Source organism: Pogona vitticeps, chromosome 14 (assembly GCF_051106095.1).
Source record: "Pogona vitticeps strain Pit_001003342236 chromosome 14, PviZW2.1, whole genome shotgun sequence".
In the NCBI taxonomy this organism is placed as follows: Eukaryota; Metazoa; Chordata; class Lepidosauria; order Squamata; family Agamidae; genus Pogona; species Pogona vitticeps.
This window is the reverse complement of record NC_135796.1, coordinates 18,727,133-18,747,830: the sequence shown is the minus strand read 5'-3', so window position 1 is coordinate 18,747,830 and position 20,698 is coordinate 18,727,133. Positions and strand designations below refer to the sequence as shown.

The 20,698-nt window shown below is 53.1% G+C and overlaps 1 protein-coding gene across 2 annotated transcripts in view; it reads left to right on the top strand.

The window, feature by feature from the left end:
* HECTD4 (HECT domain E3 ubiquitin protein ligase 4) overlaps positions 1-20,698 on the top strand; it is a 61,212-nt gene that overhangs the window by 23,378 nt on the left and 17,136 nt on the right. For both annotated transcript variants that reach the window (XR_013539249.1, XM_078381822.1), the window contains exons 13-44: positions 116-261; positions 849-919; positions 1,094-1,199; positions 2,209-2,329; positions 2,639-2,767; positions 4,559-4,683; positions 5,428-5,581; positions 6,360-6,460; positions 7,254-7,452; positions 8,022-8,141; positions 8,654-8,758; positions 8,978-9,141; positions 9,265-9,498; positions 10,118-10,310; positions 10,492-10,596; positions 10,902-10,990; positions 11,277-11,452; positions 11,789-11,924; positions 12,040-12,181; positions 12,832-12,998; positions 13,177-13,323; positions 13,536-13,720; positions 14,619-14,772; positions 15,589-15,869; positions 16,001-16,190; positions 16,277-16,358; positions 16,748-16,950; positions 17,657-17,792; positions 18,389-18,571; positions 18,810-18,980; positions 19,402-19,571; positions 20,080-20,195. Coding sequence is in view for 1 of the 2 variants with exons in the window: in XM_078381822.1 (XP_078237948.1) it covers positions 116-261; positions 849-919; positions 1,094-1,199; positions 2,209-2,329; positions 2,639-2,767; positions 4,559-4,683; positions 5,428-5,581; positions 6,360-6,460; positions 7,254-7,452; positions 8,022-8,141; positions 8,654-8,758; positions 8,978-9,141; positions 9,265-9,498; positions 10,118-10,310; positions 10,492-10,596; positions 10,902-10,990; positions 11,277-11,452; positions 11,789-11,924; positions 12,040-12,181; positions 12,832-12,998; positions 13,177-13,323; positions 13,536-13,720; positions 14,619-14,772; positions 15,589-15,869; positions 16,001-16,190; positions 16,277-16,358; positions 16,748-16,950; positions 17,657-17,792; positions 18,389-18,571; positions 18,810-18,980; positions 19,402-19,571; positions 20,080-20,195 (4,801 nt within the window). In the remaining variant the exon portion in view is untranslated. The remainder of the gene's footprint in view (positions 1-115; positions 262-848; positions 920-1,093; positions 1,200-2,208; positions 2,330-2,638; positions 2,768-4,558; positions 4,684-5,427; positions 5,582-6,359; positions 6,461-7,253; positions 7,453-8,021; positions 8,142-8,653; positions 8,759-8,977; positions 9,142-9,264; positions 9,499-10,117; positions 10,311-10,491; positions 10,597-10,901; positions 10,991-11,276; positions 11,453-11,788; positions 11,925-12,039; positions 12,182-12,831; positions 12,999-13,176; positions 13,324-13,535; positions 13,721-14,618; positions 14,773-15,588; positions 15,870-16,000; positions 16,191-16,276; positions 16,359-16,747; positions 16,951-17,656; positions 17,793-18,388; positions 18,572-18,809; positions 18,981-19,401; positions 19,572-20,079; positions 20,196-20,698) is intronic.

Here is a 20,698-nt window from a genome sequence, read left to right as displayed (position 1 = left end):
GGTGTTTGGGTCAATATACGGTGTGTCTTCTTTGCAGGAGCTCTTCTTTAGGCTCCTGGCATTCCAAACCAAGCCTTTCTTCCTTTCTCCACCCCCACCCCACCCCCGTCCCCAGGTGGTTTTTAAATTTTTCTTCAGCCCCCAAACAGAGAAGAATCGGGACATCGTGAGGCGATCCGGCCTCTTGCTGTGGCAGCTGCTCATGGCGCCCGTGGACCAGATCAGCCCCGAAATTCAGAAGGAGGTCTGTTTGGCAATCAGGTACGGTGCCCCACTCCTTGTGGAGAGGCATGCTCTCCAACCTCCGGAATGGCCCTGGCTTCGCGGGGCTTGCTGGAGACGAGAAAAACTAAGGAAGAGACATGGGCAGGATCACCTGCGTCTCCCTGAGGAGAACTCCAGCCCTGTTAGTGGTTTATGTCTGGCTCTTCAAGATAGATGGTCAACGTGGGCTCCTTTGGCTCCGCACAGGCTTGTCCCTCTCTTTTTCTGGGCCCGAGCCTGTAATTGCTGCGCTTAGCCCTGGATCAGTCTGCAGGCCGTTTTTCCCAGTATGGGTCACTTCTGCTCTTAGAAGCCCTGCAATGTGAAAGGGGCAATGCTTTTGGATTAAGTTTTTTAAATTCTTCTTGTCCTGTGCCATTTGTGGAATTTTGTGGGGAATCCAGACAATGCCATCTTGCACCCATAAGCTCATGTTGTGATCCTACTGCTTCTTGTGTCAAAAGCTTGTACAGCAGATCTGTTAATCTGTAAGAGACGGTAAGACTCATGTTGCTGTTTTTCTTGTGATGCTAAATATTACTCTCTCTCTTCCCCCCTCCCTTCCCTTTTCTCTCCTTTGAAAGTTCTGGTCTAAATATCCTGTACCCCGGAGAAGCAGAAATTAATAACTTACTTAAGCTGGTCTTAACGGAAGGTGAGCATTACTTCAGAGGCTACAATGAAAACTGCATTTGTTAATAGAAAGGTTATGCTCCTGTAAGCATAGCCTGCAGGACATTGAATGGAATCAGGTAGCTTCTCATTTAGAGCAGCTAAATGCTCTACCTGTACCTGATGTTCTTCCGTGAATTATTCTGTCCCATTCTAGGAGAGAGAAACAGTGGGCTTGCCCAGCTTCGAGATGTGATCATGACCAACCTGGCTGAGCAGCTTCAGAACAACAGATTTGGAAGTGAAGATGATGAACATTACAGGTAAATGAAATGCATACCCTGCAGGCTGGGGTGTAAACTGCAGAAGCTGAAAGCAGAGGAGAAGGAAGGTAATACTGAATGGTGGTTATTCTCTGAAGGAATACATCCATTCTGCATTGCAGCCAGGGAGCAGGGACAGAGAGAAGGCGTAAAATAGGCAGCAGCCTTTAGGTACAGCAAAGCTAGGAAGCATAAGGCAAAAAAAAAGATAGTGGGCAATGGGCTCATGCTGTCAAGTAAATAAAATGCACGATATCTGAGTTTTTAAACTCAATGCCAGACGAGGGGAGGGAGAACCTTGACATCTGTGCTGTTACTGAAAGGTGATGGCCCCTGAAGTGATAAAGGACACAATATCTTGTTATTTCTCTGCCATAAAACCTACATAGTTTCCATGCTGAAAAGTACATGGTTATAATGCACACAGTGCAGTTTCAAGGTCTCCCTGAGAGAAAAGGCTTAGGAAGTCTCCCTTCTAACACAGCCGACGTCCTTCCACGCAGACACAGCACAGGGAGTCTGGTCGTTGTCAGGATGCTGTGCCGTCCTCGAACTGACGCTGAGATGTTACTAGGTGCCAGAAAGAATAAGAGCGCCATGTAGACTTAGCGCCGTCATGGTTTGACCAATTTGTCCCCTTTTGAGAAGCCACGAGGGGCGCTAGCTATCCTAAGCTGCTTTTTTGAGACCCAAGTGCACAAATGGGATTTGGGACTTGGAATTAAATGTGGATGTAAAACATTGCGTCGCTGCCCCCCCCCCCAGAAAACCTGCTCTCAAAACCTGTGTTTGGGTTGAGCAGCAAGGCCTGTCATTCCGATTTGCAAGCCAGCTCTGCCCCCGACTTGGCTCTCAGCTGAGAGCGGTGGGTGAGAAAGGACATTTCTGTATCGGCCCCCGGTTCTTTAGGGTTGAAAATGGCTTAAGCGTGCCTCAGTTTGGGCACAAGTGTTTCTGGAATCTGTTCTACGCCCTCACCATTTTGCCATGTCTTTCCTGCATTTTAAAGACTAAACGATGAACTTTTGCACTACATTCTCAAGATTGTTGTCCGTGAATCTTGTATCTTAATCACCAAGTGCCAAACTGTGTCCAGAGATGACTTCCAGAAGCTCCTTTCCACCGTGCCTGTGAGTACAACTTTTTAGTTCCTTTTTGGCTCTCGCTCTCTCTCTCTCTCTCCTTTCCCACCATAGGGAGGAAGCACTCACTGCAGACGTTGTGTGGGGCCCTTTGATGTCCTGCCGTTTCCTAAATCCTTACTGGAGTCTTCCCTTATGTTCTTTACCATTGCAGAGATACATTGATCTAGCAAAATGTCAGATTTCCCTGTTGGCTGTTTTCCATTGTATTTCAAAGCTAGCCCCCCGGCCCTTCTCTGTTTCTGATTTTTCTAACCCGAAGCGTGTTAATGCAAGCGGTGCTTATTTGTATTAAAGGTTGCCTCCTCCTGCCTGCGGTACCTGATGGCCGTACAGAATCACCTTCTGAGTAATACAATTTTGATTAAGCCTGACGAAAGCGATGACAGTGACAGCTCCTTGCAGGGAGAGACCTTGAAGGTACAGGTAAACACCGAGATTCAATTCCAGTCCCTCTTTCGACTGCCTTTGCTCTCTTACCGCTGCAGTTCAGCCGACGGGTACACCCTCTCTGTGCTGTCTTGTCGCTTCACGTTTCCTTCATGTCATTTTGTGGCCGAACGCTTCAAATGCCATTGTGCTTTGGCCAGAATTCTCAAGGCTGGCTTCTTTTCCTTTATCGTAGCAGCTGCAATGATAAACCATGCATGCCCCGGTCCAGAGTCTCTTCTGCTTAGCTGTCTGTGAGTGGATTCCTCCACTGACTTCAGTCCGGGGGGGGGCACAGCTCAGGCAGGACAGCAGGGCCAAAGGTGTGCCACCCTCCCTTTTCCCACCCTGACGTCTCTCTGGACAGCAGCGTTCCTCAAGAATTCCTTCCCAGTCACAAACCTTAGTCAGTTGCTGGCATCAAGCTGGTCAAGATGGACATCCTGGCTCGCTTTGCGCTGTAGGCTGTGCAATTTGATCCCAGAGCTTCTGCCTTAACCGAGTTGCTGGCGATTTCTGACAGTGACCGGTGTCTGCAAAAACTTGGCTTTTCAAGGACTTTAAACATCAAGTCTCTCCAGTGGTGCCATTGCAAGCAATGGGTCTGTTTACAGCACGGCTCGGTTGTTAAAAGTAGGTTTTCTGAGAACACACCTATTTGTCTCCATTCCTTCTAGAACGAGTTAGTCGCTTATGAAAAGAGATGAGGACAAAGCATGCTCTAATGCAGTTTTGCATCTACTTCTTTGGTTTGATTTCGGCTTTTTTTGGAAGGGGGGAACAGCCTCACTGCAGAACTTACTTGTGGCTAAGTTCCTGGGTCTGAACAGGGCCGGTTAAGACCAACAAACTTTCATGAGGTCTGAGATGTGAATAGACCTTGTTCATGGCACCTCCATATTTCCAGTATTGCCGTCTCTTCTTCCATGGTGTTCACCCTTTTCATGTACATGTCCTCTAGGGCCGTGCAGACATGCGGGTGAACATGGGAAGTAAATGCTAAATTTGTCCGTGCCGTTTATCATCCTACAATCGCACGTTTTCTGCAGTTGCTGTCCTCCTCCTCTTTTCCAGGACTGCTGGCTTGGTCCTCTTGCTGGCCAGCTGGCGGGGATAAGGACTCCACAGAGCCTGGGCTGGCCAGTTTAGAGTCCGCTCTGTGCCGTTCACGTCCTGCAGCCTCCCAGATGCAAAAGATGTGCTCCTTTTGCCTCTCATCTTGAAAATCCACTGCTGCTAAAGGGGGGGGGGAACCCCATTGAGACAAAAGACCTCCTAAAAATGGCTCAGGAGGAGTGTCGTGTCCTTTCCTCCCATCTCCCAGACAGGGAGCCCTTCGAGGCAGGAGTGACTGCTTCATTTTCCCATAGTATCTAGAGGTATCGTCTTTGTTTGAAATGTCGCTAAATTTCCATAGTATGTTGGCAGTTAGCACTTGTAAATCTCCAGCTGGAAGTGGAAAGCAGAGAGTCAAAAGAGAGAGGGTGTCATTTTCATGGTGGGTCATCTTTTTCAAGCAAGTCCCCAAAGCCCGTCCACTGCCAGAGGCGGCGCCGCCTCGCCCCAACTGCTTTGAGCTGTCCGAGAAAGCGCTTGCCTCTCTCCAGCCTCTGTCCCGAATGAAGAGAGAGCTGCTGGTGACAGGTTTCATTGTCTAGAGCATCCCATTAATGTCAGAAGCCCGTGCTTCGTTTTGTTTGTCGGATTGCTTGATGAATGAATTCATTCAAGGGCTGTTTCCTTCGCCCGTGTGGACACAGTGATTTCCTCAACTCTCCTTGCATTTAGGAGCTCAAAGCCAGCATCCTGGCCCTGGCCACGCAGATCCTCACGGGATGCGACGAGGTTCTGGAAATGCTTCAGCAGGTCACCATGGCCCTGATCAACAGTGACGTCCCAGACAAAGAGCAGAGGTGAGTCTGGCTGTTTCCGCTGTCAAGAAGGATTCTGTGGCCCTTCGGGGAATTTTGGGGGGGGGGGAATAGGCTATAAGGAGACCACCCCAAAAGGGACCCAGCAGCCATTTGTTCTCCCGGTGATGCGGGGAGGGGAGTATGTGTCTGTGTTTGCTTTCCTTCCAGTCTGCCGTTCCAGCGCAACTGGCATTGGAGCAGAGGGTTCCTTGTAGTGTGGGTAAGGCAGTCAGGACCCGGCCGCTGACCTTTCTCTGGCCGCTGGTGGGTCTCCTCCCACACCCTACATTCTTCCTAAGAAGGATGCCACCCCCCAGCCCCAGATACTGGATCCTTTGGCCACTGAACGTAGTCCGAACATGCTTAGATACATAGGCTACTGAGTCAGGTGACTGATTTGCCTAGCCCTGCCACCTGGTATTCGCTGGTGGTATCCCATCTAAGCAGGTGAAATCCCCCCCCCTTGTCCCCGATGAACCCGACTTTCATTTCTGGTGGCAGTGGGAACAGAGATGGTGGGCGAGGGCTGCTTTGGATCCAGAAGCTGTGACTGGACTTGAAGAGGCAGATTCTGAAGGGCAGAATCGGAGGAAGCTTGTTGCATCTGCAGAGAGAGGAAGGGAAGGGAGGGATGGAGCCAGCAGAGGAGAGAGCCTGGGGTGGGGGTGGGGGGTGTCAGATTGGCCAAGGCCCCAATGCCAGGTGAGGAGGAGGAGGAGAGCAGCCAGATCTTTCTCGTTGCAGATTAAAAGGCCTGGAGCAGGTGACCAAAGCCACCATGCTGGGCCACTTGCTCCCCGTCCTGCTGACCTCCCTGATGCACCCCAACCTCCAGACCTTGACCATGGCCGACGCTCTGATGCCACAGCTGGTCCAGCTGGTCCTCTACACCAGCCAGGTAGGGGAAGGCAGCCAAGACCACCTGGTGGCAAACACAGAGAGAGAGTGCGGCCGCACAGGGACCCAGTGGGAATCCCTGACCTGGTGCCTGGGGAACAGGTGTCCTGTCCATGCGCTACAGTTTCCGGACAGTCCCAACCGGTACAGCACCTGGCCGGATGGACCAGGACAACCTCGGAGCTGTAGCCTTAAAAAAAGTAGCCAAGCTCAAGAGTCAATCCGTCTGTCCGTCCATCATCATCCCATGGCTGTGGCGTTGTTGACGAGTCTCATTGTAGACACCTTAACTGCTTGGTCGTTCAGGGGTTTAGGTCTCTGGCTGCAGAACCGGAGGTTGGGACCTTGATTCCCCCCCCCCCCCCTCGGGCCTCCTTCGCAGGGTCTGGACTGGATGCTGTCGAGGGTCACCCTTCCAGCTCTGTGGTTTGAAGGTGGATGATGAGGATGATGCTTTGCCTGCTCAGAATGCACATAAAGCTACTTTGGCTTCCAAAGCCTTGCTTGGTTCCAAAGGCAAACCTACGGCCAGGGGGTGGGTGGTGGTCTGCGGGGTGCAGACTGAGAGCTGTCAGAAGGAACAGTCTGGAATTTGGAGAAGTGGGCCATTGCAAGGGCAGCCGAGGGAGCTTACAGAACGGATTGTGTGTCCGTACCGGGCAGGCGAGGCAGAAGCCCCCTCTCCAGTTCTGCCACCATTTCTTTCTCTCCAGTTGGGAGACCCAGGGTGCCACGCAGAGAGGTGTTAATAAAAGCCCACCCCCTGTTCCTGTTTACAGACGGCCTTGTTGCTGAAAACCCAGTCTCCCGTTTCCTCCGAAGTGGGCAGCTCTCCTGGCGGGGCACCGGAGCAGAGAAGCAAGCTGTTCCCTGACGAGAGGTGAGGGCCATCACGCCATCCTGCGTCCCTCGGCCCCTCCGCATTCATGACTTTGGAGGCACCGTCCGCACGCTGGCTGGCCTCTCTCGCCCCGGCCTTTCCACAGGAAGGCTTTCTTTGACTCAGCTGGACAGGAGGGGGCAGGCCCAAGGGAGGGTTTTCTGGCCCTTTCTCTTCCCCTTTCCAGCCGTTCAGAGAGAGTCAGCTTGGGAAATTCTGAAACCTTTTTCGTGCCTTTAAGCCCGGGAGAGAGCGTCTTGGCCTGCCGCATTTCTCAGCAGCCAGACTCGCTTTCAGGGAAAGGCCAGCCTGTCGCCCACGGTGGAGGCTAGCTGCAGGGTGAGGATGGCCATGGTTTCTGTTTCTAGCCGTAGCCCCCCTCCCCCTGAAGAGAGCCATGGTCTCCGACGTGTTTCCTGCTGGGTTGCCTTTTAGCTTTGCCTGAGTCATTCGCTGTTCTCTCTTTATGAAACATGCCACCTTTTTAAGATGGTAGAAAAGGCCTTCCTGTTGTTTCTTAGGGTGTTCTCTTTGGTCAGAAAGGCTTTTGAAATCCGAAGAAAACCTGCCAGGCCTGTTTGGACAGAGCGGAAAGTCGTTCCACTTTCCATCTCTCCCCCCCCCCCCCCAGCATTCCCTTATTTTGTCTTCATCCCAAAGACATTAAACACTTGATGTGTTTTCTAGTGGGGTGTGTGTGTGACCTTCCACACCAGATTTTAGATTTCATCAGCTTCTAATGGGTGTCGAATATACGCCCTGCCTCGTTGCTGACGTTCTTTTTCTTTCTCAGGATGCTAGAAGAGAAAGAGGAGCCCGGTTTCCTCACTGGCTTGAAAATCCCTGCTCCTTGGGCTGCTGGGAAAACGGTCGAGACCGTCCACCCCGTGAGGGACAATTACAAGTTTAAAGAGACAGTGCACATTCCAGGAGCCCGTTGCTTGTACCTGAGGTTTGACAGTCGATGTTCCTCGCAGTACGATTACGATAAGGTAAGTCAGCAGCGGTGCGGCCGTTCTGGGTTTTGTTTTTTTTTTTCCCAACGTCGTGCCCAGACGATGTTCTGACTGAAATGAGACAAGCTGTCATCGTATACAAAGAATAGGTTGTTGCCTCACGGTTTCTTCTTTTGAAGAATAAAAGAGAAAACTTTATTAGAGAGGGCAGGGTGATGATCCGTCACCCTTTTTCTGAAGGTTTCTTCCAGATGCGGCTTTGACCTCTCCAGAGGCATTTTCGTAGATTCCCAGTTGTGGAAAAAGGGGGAGATGGAGAAGCCGTGGAAGAGAAAGGGTCCTTACTCTCTCTCTTCTCCCCCCCAAATCCCTGTGTCCCCTAATGGAGGGCATTTGGGAGAAATGGCATCTCCTCCGCCTCAAGGAACGGCAAAGCAGGAGAGGGAGGTCCAGCCGGTAGAAGCTGCTGAACCCGGACTGTTAAAAGTCCTCGAGGCCGAAAACTGGGAGGGGAAGCAGTACGGAGGCTCAAAGGGGGAGTCAACATGGCATGCTTGCGGCCGATGCCGTCCTGCCACTGAACCGTTTCTGCCTTCTTTTTGAAGTTGGTGATCTACGCCGGCCCCAACACAAACAGTCGGAAGGTGGCCGAGTACGGGGGCAACACTCTGGGGTACGGCAGCCGAAGCGTCTTGGGAACTGGCTGGCCCAAGGATTTGGTAAAGGTACAGAATAACTTTGGTCTGCCTCTCTCTCTCTCTCTCTCTCTCTCTCTCTTTTAAAACTCTTTAAAATTACAATATACATATATTTTTTGTACACTTGTACAAACACACTCACATTTGTAAGAGGGACTAACAGACAATGTCGAAGCAGAGTGTTTTGGCTTCAGCGTGTGTCTGACGCTATCGTTGGCCTTTCCCCACCTGAGCTCACCGAAATGATGGTTTTTTTTTTTCTCTGAGACATCTGGACACGTTCAGGCTGCCAGCCTCCCACCCTAGATCTCCTGTTCTTTGGAAAGACATCCTTTTTATATGCAGCCACCACAGACTGTCTCCTTCCTTGTTAGCCTTGTCTAATTTCGTGGGGAGCCAGCTCTGCTCAGATGCCAGGGTACGAGGAAGTTCCCCTAAGACTGTAGTGGCTGATGGGTGGCCACTTATGCTCAGTTGCCTGTTTTAATAGGGTTTTTCTTTTTTCTTTTCTTTTCCGCTGTGCCGTTTTGGAACATAAGGTGGAAGGGGACACGGTCACGTTCTCCTTTGAAATGAGGAGCGGCCGGGAACACAACACTCCGGACAAAGCCATGTGGGGCTTTTCTTGCACTGTCCGCGCACAGGTATGTTTGGCCAATGCTGCTTCTGACAGGGCTTCCATTTGGAGCTTAGACTTCAGAGGGGAGGGGAGGGAGGAGCTGATGATGGATGGATGGATGGAGGGAGGGAGGGAGGGAGGGAGGGAGGGAGGGAGGGAGGGAGGGAGGGAGGGAGGAAGGAAGGAAGGAAGGAAGGAAGGAAGGTGTTCACTGTTGTTTGTGCTCCCCCCCCCCAAACTGAAGGAGTCATCGGAAGATGTGTCAGGGGGACTGCCCTTCTTGGTAGACCTCGCCTTAGGCTTGTCGGTGCTGGCTTGCTCCATGCTGAGGATTCTCTATAACGGGCCAGAAATCACCAAAGAAGAGGAAGCATGCCAGGAACTTCTGAGATCCAAACTTTTGCAGCGGTAAGTAGCCGAGAGGAAGCGCCTGCCCCTTCCAGGTCTCCCAGATCAGGAAGAGCGTGAGGCCAAAGATCGCTTTGGGTGGGAAGGAAGCACGAGAAAGCCTGCCTGTCTCCCTTCTTCCAGGTGCCAGTGGCAGGTGGAAGCCAACGGCGTCATCTCTCCGGCCCTCACGCCGAGTCCCTCCCCGCTGCCGCTCACCATTGATGAAGATCGAGAGTTCACCTACCCGTCCGACGTGCTCGTGCCCCCGGTCGGCCACTACTTTGAGCTGCCGCGGATCAGGCTGCCTCCTGGGATCATGATCAAACTCAGGGAAATATCCGGCCGGGCTCGGCCTCAGTTCAGACCCAGCATCAGGTACAGGGCCAAGCTCCCCTCTTCCCCACGGGCTCCTTTTCGGTCCTATATAATATGGTATCTCGGTCAAACGCTGGGGTCTCAAAGAACTTGGGGCTCCACCGTCAGGTTTGAAAGTGAAGACCCTCCGGTTGCAAAACAAAGGGGGAGATGGAACGCGATGGCGGACGCTTGTCTTTCACCGTTTGAGAGAGCGTCTGTTTGGATCCCTCAGTGCAGTTCTTAATGTCTGGGTCTGCTCCTAGCTACTTCTGAGCGTCCCCCTTCTGTAATCCTTGCCAGGACAGCTACATTCGCGTGTCATGCTGTCCACCATGTGTGGTGGCACACATGAGCAAAAGGACTGGTTGCGGGAGGTCTCAGGCCAGCCCTTCCTCTCCCTGTCTTGCTTGATTAAAAGCAGCTTTTTCTCCCACTTTCCTTTAACGACACTCTGTTGTGTCGTCTGGTCTGGTGGACTTTGGTTCAAACTTTAATAGGGTTCATTTCTAAGGAGGCGACCTCCGGACGGTTCAGCCCCATTCCAGGTCTTGCCCTGTGGTTGACGGTCTCATCTCTCTTTCCTCCCTCCACCTCACCCATTTGAGTTTTTAATTTAATTTATTTTTGCCTTCCACAGGGAGGTGATCCAACCGGACATAATGGAAGAAATGGTGGTTTCCTGTGTGATCAAACACTTGAACTTGGTGGACGCGCTCCAGTCCCTCATCAATTTCCAGTATCAGGAGGAGCACGCCGAGGAGTACGACCTGCTCTGCAAGATCATGGGAGAGACCTTTAAGAAGCTCAACGCCATGGAGAGGCAATTGCAAGTGAGGAACCCCCTGAGAAAAGCTCAGATTCCTTCCAGAGGGAAAGAAAAGAAGCTGGAGCTTTTAGAAGCAAAACATGTTTCTTTTGCTATTCTGAGTACCCACTGATTTTTCTTCAGTTTCTGGTGAGGGGATGGTGATAACCTCCCGACCTTCACGTTTCTCTCTTTTCTTTTGCCAGAGTGTTGCTGAACTAGAACAGAAATGGCAAAGCGAAGTGGAGGAAGCCATGAACGGGAAGCTGGAGAACAACATCCCCTTCTTTTATGATTATCACTTTAATGAGGTGAGCCTCACAGGCAGAGTCTCCTCCCCCCCCCCCCAATCGGTACCAGTCGGGCGAGGAGGACTCGAATAAGGCAGGGATATATATCCTGTAAAACATCTTGCTCAGTTTATTAGTGCCTGAGGATAAATCGCACGCGCTTTAAAACCAATCAACACTGTGTTTGGAATGAGCCACTGTGTGTCGTGGGAAGGGACAGGGGCACTTCCCATCCCTCTGTTTCACAGCCGCCACGGCATGCCCTTAAACAGATACATCTGCCCTGCTGCTTTATGCATGGTTTTTTTTTTTTGCCCCCTTTTTAGAGCAAAATGAAAGAACTGGAACTTCTGTGCTCGATGAAAGAAATTTCCTTTGATGGAAGTGACCTCGAGAATATGGTCATGGCTCTGAGGTAAGGGCTGCCCCTGGGCTCAGCCGAGGTCTGTTTCCAGTCCCCTGTCCTTGCCAGTTGTCACTGGATTGGGGGACACCCTTGAGGAGCTCCTTCGTGGGTTTTCCGCCCTCCCTTGTGTCAGGGTGGTGGTGGTGGAGGAGAGGCTCCCGGTCCCAAAGCTTGTCCTCCCTCCACGGCCTCTGATTCAGAGACCTTTCCCTGTCATCTCCTGGTGCCTTGGCGGGGCCGTCCTGCGCCTCCCACCTGCCCGGCTCTCTGGGCATGATCCGCTGCCACTTTCCAGGGAGAAGTTCATCCAGGAAGTGAACTCCTTGCACCAGAAGCCCTCGCACCCCATGGCAAAGACGAAAACGCTGGTGAAAAGCCTGATGAACCGGGCGGAGCTTCTCTTGCACGTGACCATCGCGGCCCAGTCCGGGCTCACCAGGAGTATTTCCGGGACACCTGCAGAAACGCCAGGTAAAAGCTGTGGCCACAGGAGGGAAAGCTTAAGCCATTGGCGGTCTTTTAAAAAAACAGACACACACATACAAAAAAAACAAAACCCCAACACTGGCACTTACAATGCAAATATGCAAAGCCACCCACTTTTTTCCCTGCTGCCCTTTGTAACTACAATCCTCTCCCTCATCAGAGGAAATCCGGAGCCACGTGCCCAGCAGGAGAACCGCCCGTGTGGGTGGGTGGGGTGTTGGGGCCAACGGCGTCTCCCCCCCGCTGCTGCGTTGGTTGCCTAAAGCGTGGCCCTTGCTCACTGAGAATCGCTCCTCCTTTGTGTTCTTTGTAACGCCGCAGCTTGCAAATCAGCGTCGGAAACGAAGGTGATCTCGCATGCCGTTCGCCAACCGGTCTTTCTCCGCAGCATGTCGGCGCCCTCTGACCTGGAGATGATTGCCAGCGAAGATCTGGAATTCACCAGGTCAAGCCAGAGGTAAACCTCGCGTTCCGTTCCGTAGAACAATTCGCCCGTTCTGGCTGGGAGGCGAGGCGGCCCTTCGGTCCCACTAACGAGGCCCGTTTCCTGCCCGCCCTTCCCTCCTGCGTAGGCGCCGCCACGGCACCAGCCACCGGAGCAGCTCCTTTACCCTCCTCCAGTCCCTGGCCGTCGAGGACAGCCGAGACAAGCCCACCTACAGTGTCTTGCTGGGGCAGCTCTTCGCTTTCCTTGGGACCAATCCGGACCAAGCCGTAAGTCTGCGTCCACATCCAAAGCCAGTTCGCCTGTGAAGAGTTAGGCATCCTTCGGGTTTTTACGTGTGAGAGGGTGTGTGTGTGTGAGTGCGATGCAACAAAATGTCATTCCCGAGGGGGTAGGAAAATAAAACCAGCAGACCACGGTGCAAAAAAGAAACCTCACCACACAGAATGTGGTGCAAACCGAGACCCAGTGAAGGGAGGGCTGCGTCTGGCGCACAGAGCCTCCACCTGCGCAAGCCTCGTGGCGCAGTGGTTAAAACGCTGTATTGCAGCTAAAACTGTGCTCACGACCTGGGGTTCAAATCCCAGGTAGCTGGCTCAAGGTTGACTCAGCCTTCCATCCTTCCGAGGTCGGTAAAATGAGTACCCAGCTTGCTGGGGGGGCAATGTGTAGCCTGTATAATTAAAAAATTGTAAACCGCCCGGAGAGTGCTTGTAGCGCTATGGGGCGGTATATAAGTCAAAAAAAAAAAAAAAGCCCAGATCCCAGTGCCAGTTGCGCCTCCCTGCTGTGGGCCTCCTGGGAGACACACACACACACACACACACACACACACACACACACACCGAAGACTTGAGAAGTGATAACCTTCTATACATAAATAGAACATTTAAAAAATGTACTCCCCCTCTTCCCGTAGGTGTCGAGCAGCAGTTTTTTATTAGCCGCTCAGACTCGGTGGCGCCGCGGAAACACCCGGAAGCAGGCGCTGGTGCACATGAGAGAGCTCCTGACCGCCGCCGTTCGCGTGGGGGGCGTGACGCACCTTGTGGGTCCAGTCACGATGGTGCTGCAAGGAGGGCCGCGGTCAGTGCCTGCCGACGGAGCCCTATGGGCGGGCGGGTTGGAATGGGGGAGTCGCGAAGGGGGCGAGCGCAGCGGGGCGGCCCCCTTGCGTGCCCTCTGCCAGCCGTTCTTAGAACAGGGACGGTCCTCCGTGAGGCGTTCGTGCCTTTCAGAGACTCCGCTGTTGTACCTCCCGCAGGATCGAAGAGCTCACCTGTGGAGGGATGGTGGAGCAGGTGCAGGAAGCCTTCGGGGAGACCATGACGTCGGTGGTCGCCCTGTGCGCTCGTTACCCCATCGCCTGCGCAAACAGCATTGGCCTCTTGTGCACCATCCCCTACACCAGGTAAGGGGGTGCATCTGACAAGCAACACAGGGTTTCTCTGCTTTCGGAGCTAAGTAGGGTGCTGGGGGGCGGCGTGAGACAGAGCTGCCAAGAGAGGAGAGGGACTTAGGGGCACCGTAGAAGTGCCACGTCTTTGCATGTTCGTTAAGAAGGCAGGAACCGGTGCCCCCCACACACACACCCTCCGGCCACGTTTTTGTGCTTCTGCGCAGGAGTGAGGAGAAGTGCCTGGTGCGGAGCGGCCTGGTGCAGCTGATGGACCGCCTGTGTAGCCTGAGCAGCCAGGCCGAGGCCAGCTCCAACGAGAAGCAGACAAAGAAGCAGAAGGTGGCCGCCATGGCGTGGGCCGCGTTCCAGGTGCTGGCCAATCGCTGCGTCGAGTGGGAAAAAGAGGAAGGTAGGAGGAGCAGAGCACACACGCACACGCACACCCAACGGCCGGCCGCTTGAACTGTGCCACCTCAGTCGGCAAGCCTGTCTGGGAGGGATAGAGAGAGAAGGCCTGCCCTTTGGTGTCCTGCCCGGAATTGCTTTGCTTCCATTTCACCCAGCAGGGGACAAGCCCCGGTCGCTTTTCCCTTCAGGTTGCGTGCCTCCTCTGCGGGTGGGCCCCTTAGAACGGGGGGGGGGGTGTCTGCTTTTCGTTAGGAACAAGCTGCAGTTCTGAGTTTAAAAAGACCCCCCCCCCAAAGGCCCATTTTGTGAGGCGGAGGCGCCCAAGGGAAGAGACTGGAAGAAAATCCGTTGCCTCTTCCCTACAAATCAGTCTCGCGGTGCCTCTGTAGACATTCAGGAAGGAGCGTGACTTGGGGTTCACCGGCCTTCCTGCAGCCCAACAGGTCTCCTTGCTACCCAGAATGCCGCTTTTGTGCCTTAGAGATGGCAAGCTCTTAAGAGGTCTGCCCGATGCTCACTGAGCTGAGCCTAGCCGCTTGGGGTTTGGCTCTTTATCCCTCTGGAAACACGAGTAATGGCGATCTTCGTTGCTCTTTGTGCTTTAAAAAATGTATACAATTTTTTTCTGACCTGAATGCAGTGCGTAATCTCAGCTAGAACAAACCCATTGAATCTGATGGATTTTCGTGCGTATTGGCTCGCTGTTTGGTATCTGACTCAGCTGGGCTCCTCCGTTTGGGGCTGGCAACTGGGCTTCTGCTTTCGTGATGGCTCACCCTTTCCGAGCTCTGGTTCCAAACCTTACACTGGGAGTCATCTCAAATTTACAGACGGCGCCTCGGTGTCTTGTTCTCACTGGATCCCATCAACGCCCAGCCCTTCTTCCCTTCCTTTTCCAGGAGGGTCGACAGAGGCCGTGCACTCGGGGCTGGCTCGCCAGGTCTCCAGCCTCTTGACCAACCACCTGGCACGCGCCACTGAGTGCTGCGGGAATCAAGCCGCTGGGAACGATGCCTTGCAAGATGTCCTGAGCCTTCTGAACGACCTGTCGAGGTACAGGCCGGTTCTTCGCCTCCAGGCGGTTCTGTACCTGGCAGCCCCGACGGGTTTCAAGGATGCAAGAGGGAGGGCTTCGTCCCTTGAAAAAATGGGGGGGGGGAGGCAGAGCATGAGTTTGAAACTATTGTGAACCGTCAAACAAATTAGTTTAACTTGCCTGGTAGGTTATGCTTCTTGCCCTAAGTCGTTCTGTTTGGCAGAAGGACATCAGTTTCTCACCAGCCCTTTCCAGTATTTACATCACGTCACAGCGTGGTTAGATCTTGCCGTCTGTACCTGCCTGTTTGGTCCCATGGAATTCTAGGGCAGGTTTTCTTGTCAAAACTGGCCTAGCGAGGGGTCAGGAGGTAAAAAACGCTTTGTCCACAACCAAGCACAGGGGGTGGGGGGGCGAGAGCCGTCCCCTTGGCTTTTTCTGTAATAAGGACCGTGGGAAAGGTGGGTCCGTAACATGACCCAAAAGATAGCTGTCAAAACAAAACAAGTTACAGTTACTAATCCCAGCAAAAGCCAACGCCTCATTAAAGTGGCCAGAAACATAGCTAGCCCCCTCATGCATGCACAGGGATTTGCTGGCCCAGCTTAGATGACTTCCCTTAAACTGCCCTCAGGATTCTGGCGGCAGCTGCTAGCCTTTCTGACTTCTCGATCTTTCTGCCTGGCCTGAACATCCACTTAAATATCTAATTAACTCCAGGAAGTTACCAAGATGAAATACCTAAGTTGCCCTGAACTAGCCCTCTAGTTCCATTTCGTAAGTAAGATTGTAAAGAGGGCATTTGGAGCTACGGATTATTTGGCCTCTTTCAGGAGTCACATTGGCAAAGCGATCCTGAGCCAGCCGGCCTGCGTGTCCAAGCTCCTCTCCCTGCTGCTGGACCAGCGTCCGTCTCCCAAGCTGGTTCTCATCATCCTTCAACTCTGCCGTGCTGCTCTTCCCCTCATGAGTGTCGAGGATTGCGGGAACGTAGAATTGCCTCCCTGGAGTTACTCTGTGCCTTCCCTGAACAGCGAGCAGGATGACCCCAGCGACCCAGCTTCCAAAATTGCCTCCTTGCTTTTAGCCAAACTGGCAGATTACGTGGTGCCAGGTAAGGACAGCGTGGCTCCATGATGTCGTGCGGGGACTCCCTGCCCGCCGCATGTTATCCTTTGCCAGACACACTTGCCACGGTGCCTTTGAAGCGGTCGCTGACGGCCTCCTTTCCCTCTTGCGAATCAGGTTGCCAGACGGTGCTTTCTCCAACGGCTTCCGAGCCAGACACCTCCCTGACCAAGGCCTCTCCCAAAAGTTCCCTGAAGGGAGACAAGGATCCCGGAGAAGAGAGTGAGGCGGTGGACGGGAAGCTCTCCATCTTCATCCACAAGAGGGAAGATCAGTCCTCTCACGAAGTGCTGCAGCCGCTGCTAAGGTAAAGGAGGACGCCGGTGGGAGGCAGTTAAGAAATCTAGACCCGGGAGCCCCGTCGTCAACCCTGCCTTGTCCTTCCTCTTGCAGTAGCTCAGAAGGTCGGCCGTTTCGCCTCGGAACAGGGGCTAACATGGAGAAAGTGGTCAAGATGGATCGGGACATGACCAAAGTAAGGGCCAAACAAACGCCAACCTCGTGAGTAGCTCGATCCCTTTTTCCCCAGAGAGCCCACAGATTAAATCGAATTATCCCCGACGGAGAAGGCAGTTTGCAAAGCAGCGCCTTTGACCCTTCGCCTTCAGAGCGGGAAGAAGAAATTCTAGGCGTCCCTATGAAAGCTCGTGCCGTGTTGCCCCAAATGCACGGAACACAAAGTACCGTATTTTTCGCACCATAAGACGCACTTTTTTCCCACAAAACAGGGGGGGTGGAAAGTCTGTGAGTCTTATGGAGCGAAGAAAACAGATTATATTTTCCTGTTTTCTTCTCCTAAAAAATTGGTGCGTCTTATGGAGCGAAAAATACGGTAGGTTTCAAAAGGGCTGTTTTCTTTCTCAGACCGGCTGCTGCGAAGTGATTACGGAGGAAGCGGCGGCCGCGTTGCGTAAGGCCACTAAGTGGGCACAGTCCGGGCTGATCGTGAGCGTGGGGCCGCCGGTAGAGGCAGCCAATCCTGAGAGCACCAGTGGCCTTTCCACCGGAGACAAGAAGAAAACGGCCCAAACTTCCATCTGCCGGGAGCGGAACGCGGAGCTCGCCAGGTAGAGAAGCTGCGCAGAAATCCTTGGGACGCGTTGCCTTGATTGCTCCCACGTGGATCCTGCCTGCCCTCCGTGGAGCTTAAGGCAGCAGACGTGGCTGCCGTTCTCCCCACTGCAGGCCGGTGGGGTGGGTCAAATGGAGAGAGGGGGCCACGGGCTCGAGGTCACCCTTGAAGGCCAGTGGTAGAGCAGGGATTTGGAAGCAGGCTTTGCAAGTCCTGGTCCAGCAGTCCTCCTTCATCTTGGGAAACTCCTCCTGATGGTGAACTCCTGATCGGGCTTAGCTCCATGTTTGAAACCACCACCACCCGGGCCTCCCTGACAGGAGATGGACTCAGTAATCCATAGGGTTCCTTCCACATTATTAATATCCTAATGGTTAGAAGGGCAGTTTCGCTGTCGTTAGTGATTGGTTTGCACTGAGGGCTTTGTTTTTTTTTTTTACTGTTTAAAAAACAACGAGGGGACGAATGAACAAGAGGACTGAGTCAATGTGGCTTTGAAATGGCCCCTGCAATAATTAAAGCTCTACCAGCGAGAAAAGCCGCACGCACAGGTTCAAGAGTCTGGACTGGCGTGCGTGAAGACAGTTGTAATATAACGCTAAGTACAGGGGGTTTCAAATAAATGGTCACGTGGCTCGAGCAAATGGGGGGTGGAAAGGTCATAAAAGAGGTCATCGGTTGCCCGTCGTCTTTCTCGACAGAACGGACCCCGTGCGGCCCTTCATCAGCGGCCACGTGGCCAACAGCATGGCAGCAGAAGTGATCGCTTTGCTGCACAGCCTGCTGATGGCGCCGGAATCCAGCGCGGCACAGATCTGGACGACCACCTCTGAGAAAGTAAGCGAGACAAGGATCCTGACTGAGTCCCAGATGGGTTCAGGCGGGTGGGTGCTTGTGCGCCTTTGCACTCACAAACCTGTAGGGTAAGGGGGAGCTAATATTACAGCCGCATCAGAAGCTGCCTCGTCTCGAGCCAGGCCGCCAGTCCCTGCAGGGCTGACCGTCAGCAACACGCTCTGCATTTGCACTTGAGATACCCAGGAAGTTTTGGCTGGAATATTCCATAGAACAAATACATTGGTCGCTTTTTCTGTGAGCGGAACAGAAAAATCAACAATTCAGACTTTGAAATCACTTGGCTAAAAAAGGTAGCATGAAACAAAAATCACATGGGCGGAACGATTAGTATAATCCAGTCCAATCATATACACTTGCTTAGATTTGACTGAAAACGGTGTGTTTTATTCTGATGTGATTTTAAAACACGGCTGCCCCCTTGAAGGGAAACCAGTTTTAAAAAACGACAACTGTCCATCTCTAGGAGGTGGCGTTTCCGGATGACATCTACGCAGAAACAGATACCCCAACTAATCTGTATTTCGGAAGTACCCACGCAGCATCATAGGTTTTTATTTTTTATTTTTCCTTCTCAGGTGCTGTCTCGGGCACTGATGTATATTCCGCAGCTGGGAAAATATGCGGAGAGCATCTTAGAGAACAGCAGCAGCAGCGGGAGGAAACTGGCTAAACTTCAAAGAATCGCCCGCCAGGCTGTGGCCGCTCTGTGCGCCCTCGGTGGCTTTAAAGAGACCATCAAGATCGGCTCCGAAGTGCAGGTGAGCGGCTGCCGACCCCCCCCGAGCCTCGCCCCCCCCCCCTCAACCCGGTTCTTTAAATCAATGGCAAGCCTTGGGTTTGGAAGACAGAATCAGTCCCTGGTTCCCCTCTGGGCGCTCCTGAGCCCTCTGCCTCGTGTGGGAGGTTTGTTCCTGCCTCGTTAGCATCAAAGGGTTTACAGCCCTGGATCACTCTTTTAATGTCCTTCATCGAGGTTCTCTGTCTCCTTTTGCATAGGTTCTGGGTAGGGGAATAGCGGGAAGCATTGGCGTAGTGGCATCCATCAACGAACAGGAAGGCATCGCAACCGTCAAATTCCCACCCACCAGCATAGATTGTCGAAAGACCTCCCAAGCGTCCGACACTTTAACTATTCCATTGTCTAGGCTTAGCGTCCCAAGGTCAGAGGTAAGGTCATTTTAACATCTCTGGCGTTGAGTGAATTATCCAGGATCAGAGAGAAATGTAATTTCCGATACAAACTTGGATGTGTTTTTTTTTTGGGGGGGGGGCTTGGTTTGTTTGTTTTTTTCCACCCTAAGATGGGACGAGGAAGTTCAAAGGCTGTGGGGAAAGTTCTGTGAGATGAAAATAGATCCTATAATGTTAGTCGCTGGGAATCTGAAAGTACCTTACTTTTTTTTTCTCCTTGGTTGGTCATTTTTAATTGAGTGCGTTTTGTGATAATGGGGAAACGGATGGCGGGGGGAGAGCGCCAAAAAAAGAGGCGATATAATTTCAGGTAATTCTGATGTTTTTCTTAGAAACGAAGCATTGGAATGTAACTTTTTACCGTTTGCCCTCCACCTCCACTTCTTGCCACCTCCAGGCGCTGCCTCTCCACAAGCTGTCCATTACCGAGAAAGTTGTGCAGGCGGTCCAGTCCATGTTGCTTCCTCAGGAGGGGAGCCTCTCTATCCATACCTCCCTTCCTGCCACAGGAGACGGCTCCACCCCTGTCATGGCAGTGGTCCGACTCCTGGCAGAAATCAGGACCCGGTGAGTCGGAAGGGGTTAAAGTGTGCTCAGGTAGGTCCCGAGGGGTGGCTGGGGAGCCAGAGGCCCCGAGGAGGGCTGGAGCAGAGCTTGCAAAGGAGCGCTTTAGGGATGTAACACCCCATCGCTTTGGGATGGCAAGCAGGAGCTCTGGGGCAGATCCACAGCCCCTGCCCGCTCCCCCGCTGAAGTGCTTGAGCTTTAAGCCCCCCCCCCCCACACATACACACACGCAAGCCTGAAGCCTGTTGCAGACAGAGCGCTTAAACCTGGTGGAGAATGTCAGAAGAAAAGAACGCCGTTCCAGGCTAAGCGTCAGCTCCAGGGGAGACAGTGAAGGGAGGCTTCCCCTCAAGAGGCCTGAAGAGCCACGGAAGCCCCTTTGTCTGACTTGCCACCAGAAACCTCTCTTTCCCACCTGCTGCTTTCTGCAAACCGTCTCTGTGACCCTTCTGGGCAGTTTCTCTAAACGCTTTTGCCTCCTTCCGCCTTCTCTCCCTCCGGCCCCAAGGGCGTGCCTCGTGATGGCCCAGCTGCTGGAGGACAGCGCCTTCTGCGAAGAGTTCATCCAGCAGTGTCCGGCTGCCGTGGAAGTCCTCAACCTCGTGGCTCAGGAATGTAGCCCCGGTAGGAGCACCGCCGCCGCCTTCTGCACCACTCATGTAGACATGAGCTTGGCGGGGACTGAAAGCACCAGGCGGTGGCCCTGGGAGGGCCTTGGTCTGCAGTTTGACACGGCCATTCAGCTGGAAGCAGGTCCGAGGCGGAGGGTTCAGCAGCTAGATCTGGCCGGCCTTGAGCAGTCTTTACCCTTTCCCATGCCAGAAAAAGGGGCCCTCAGCCATTCACCCCCCAGGCCTGCTTGCTTGGAAGGCTCTGGCCGGTGTGTTTTCCATTGCACAAAGCCCAGGGAAGGGGAGGACAATGGTAGAAAACAGCACAAGCGTGAAAGATCTGGTGGCACCCAGAAGACTCAGAAGGTTTCCTTGGCGCCGTCTCATGGACTGTGACCCACTTTAATTAGGCCCTCGGGAGATGCACATGGTTGTTGGGGGGACGGGAGCAGGAAACCAGCCTCCTGGACCGCTTGCCGGAAGGGCTGGATAAAAACACCCTCTGAAAGCTTTCAG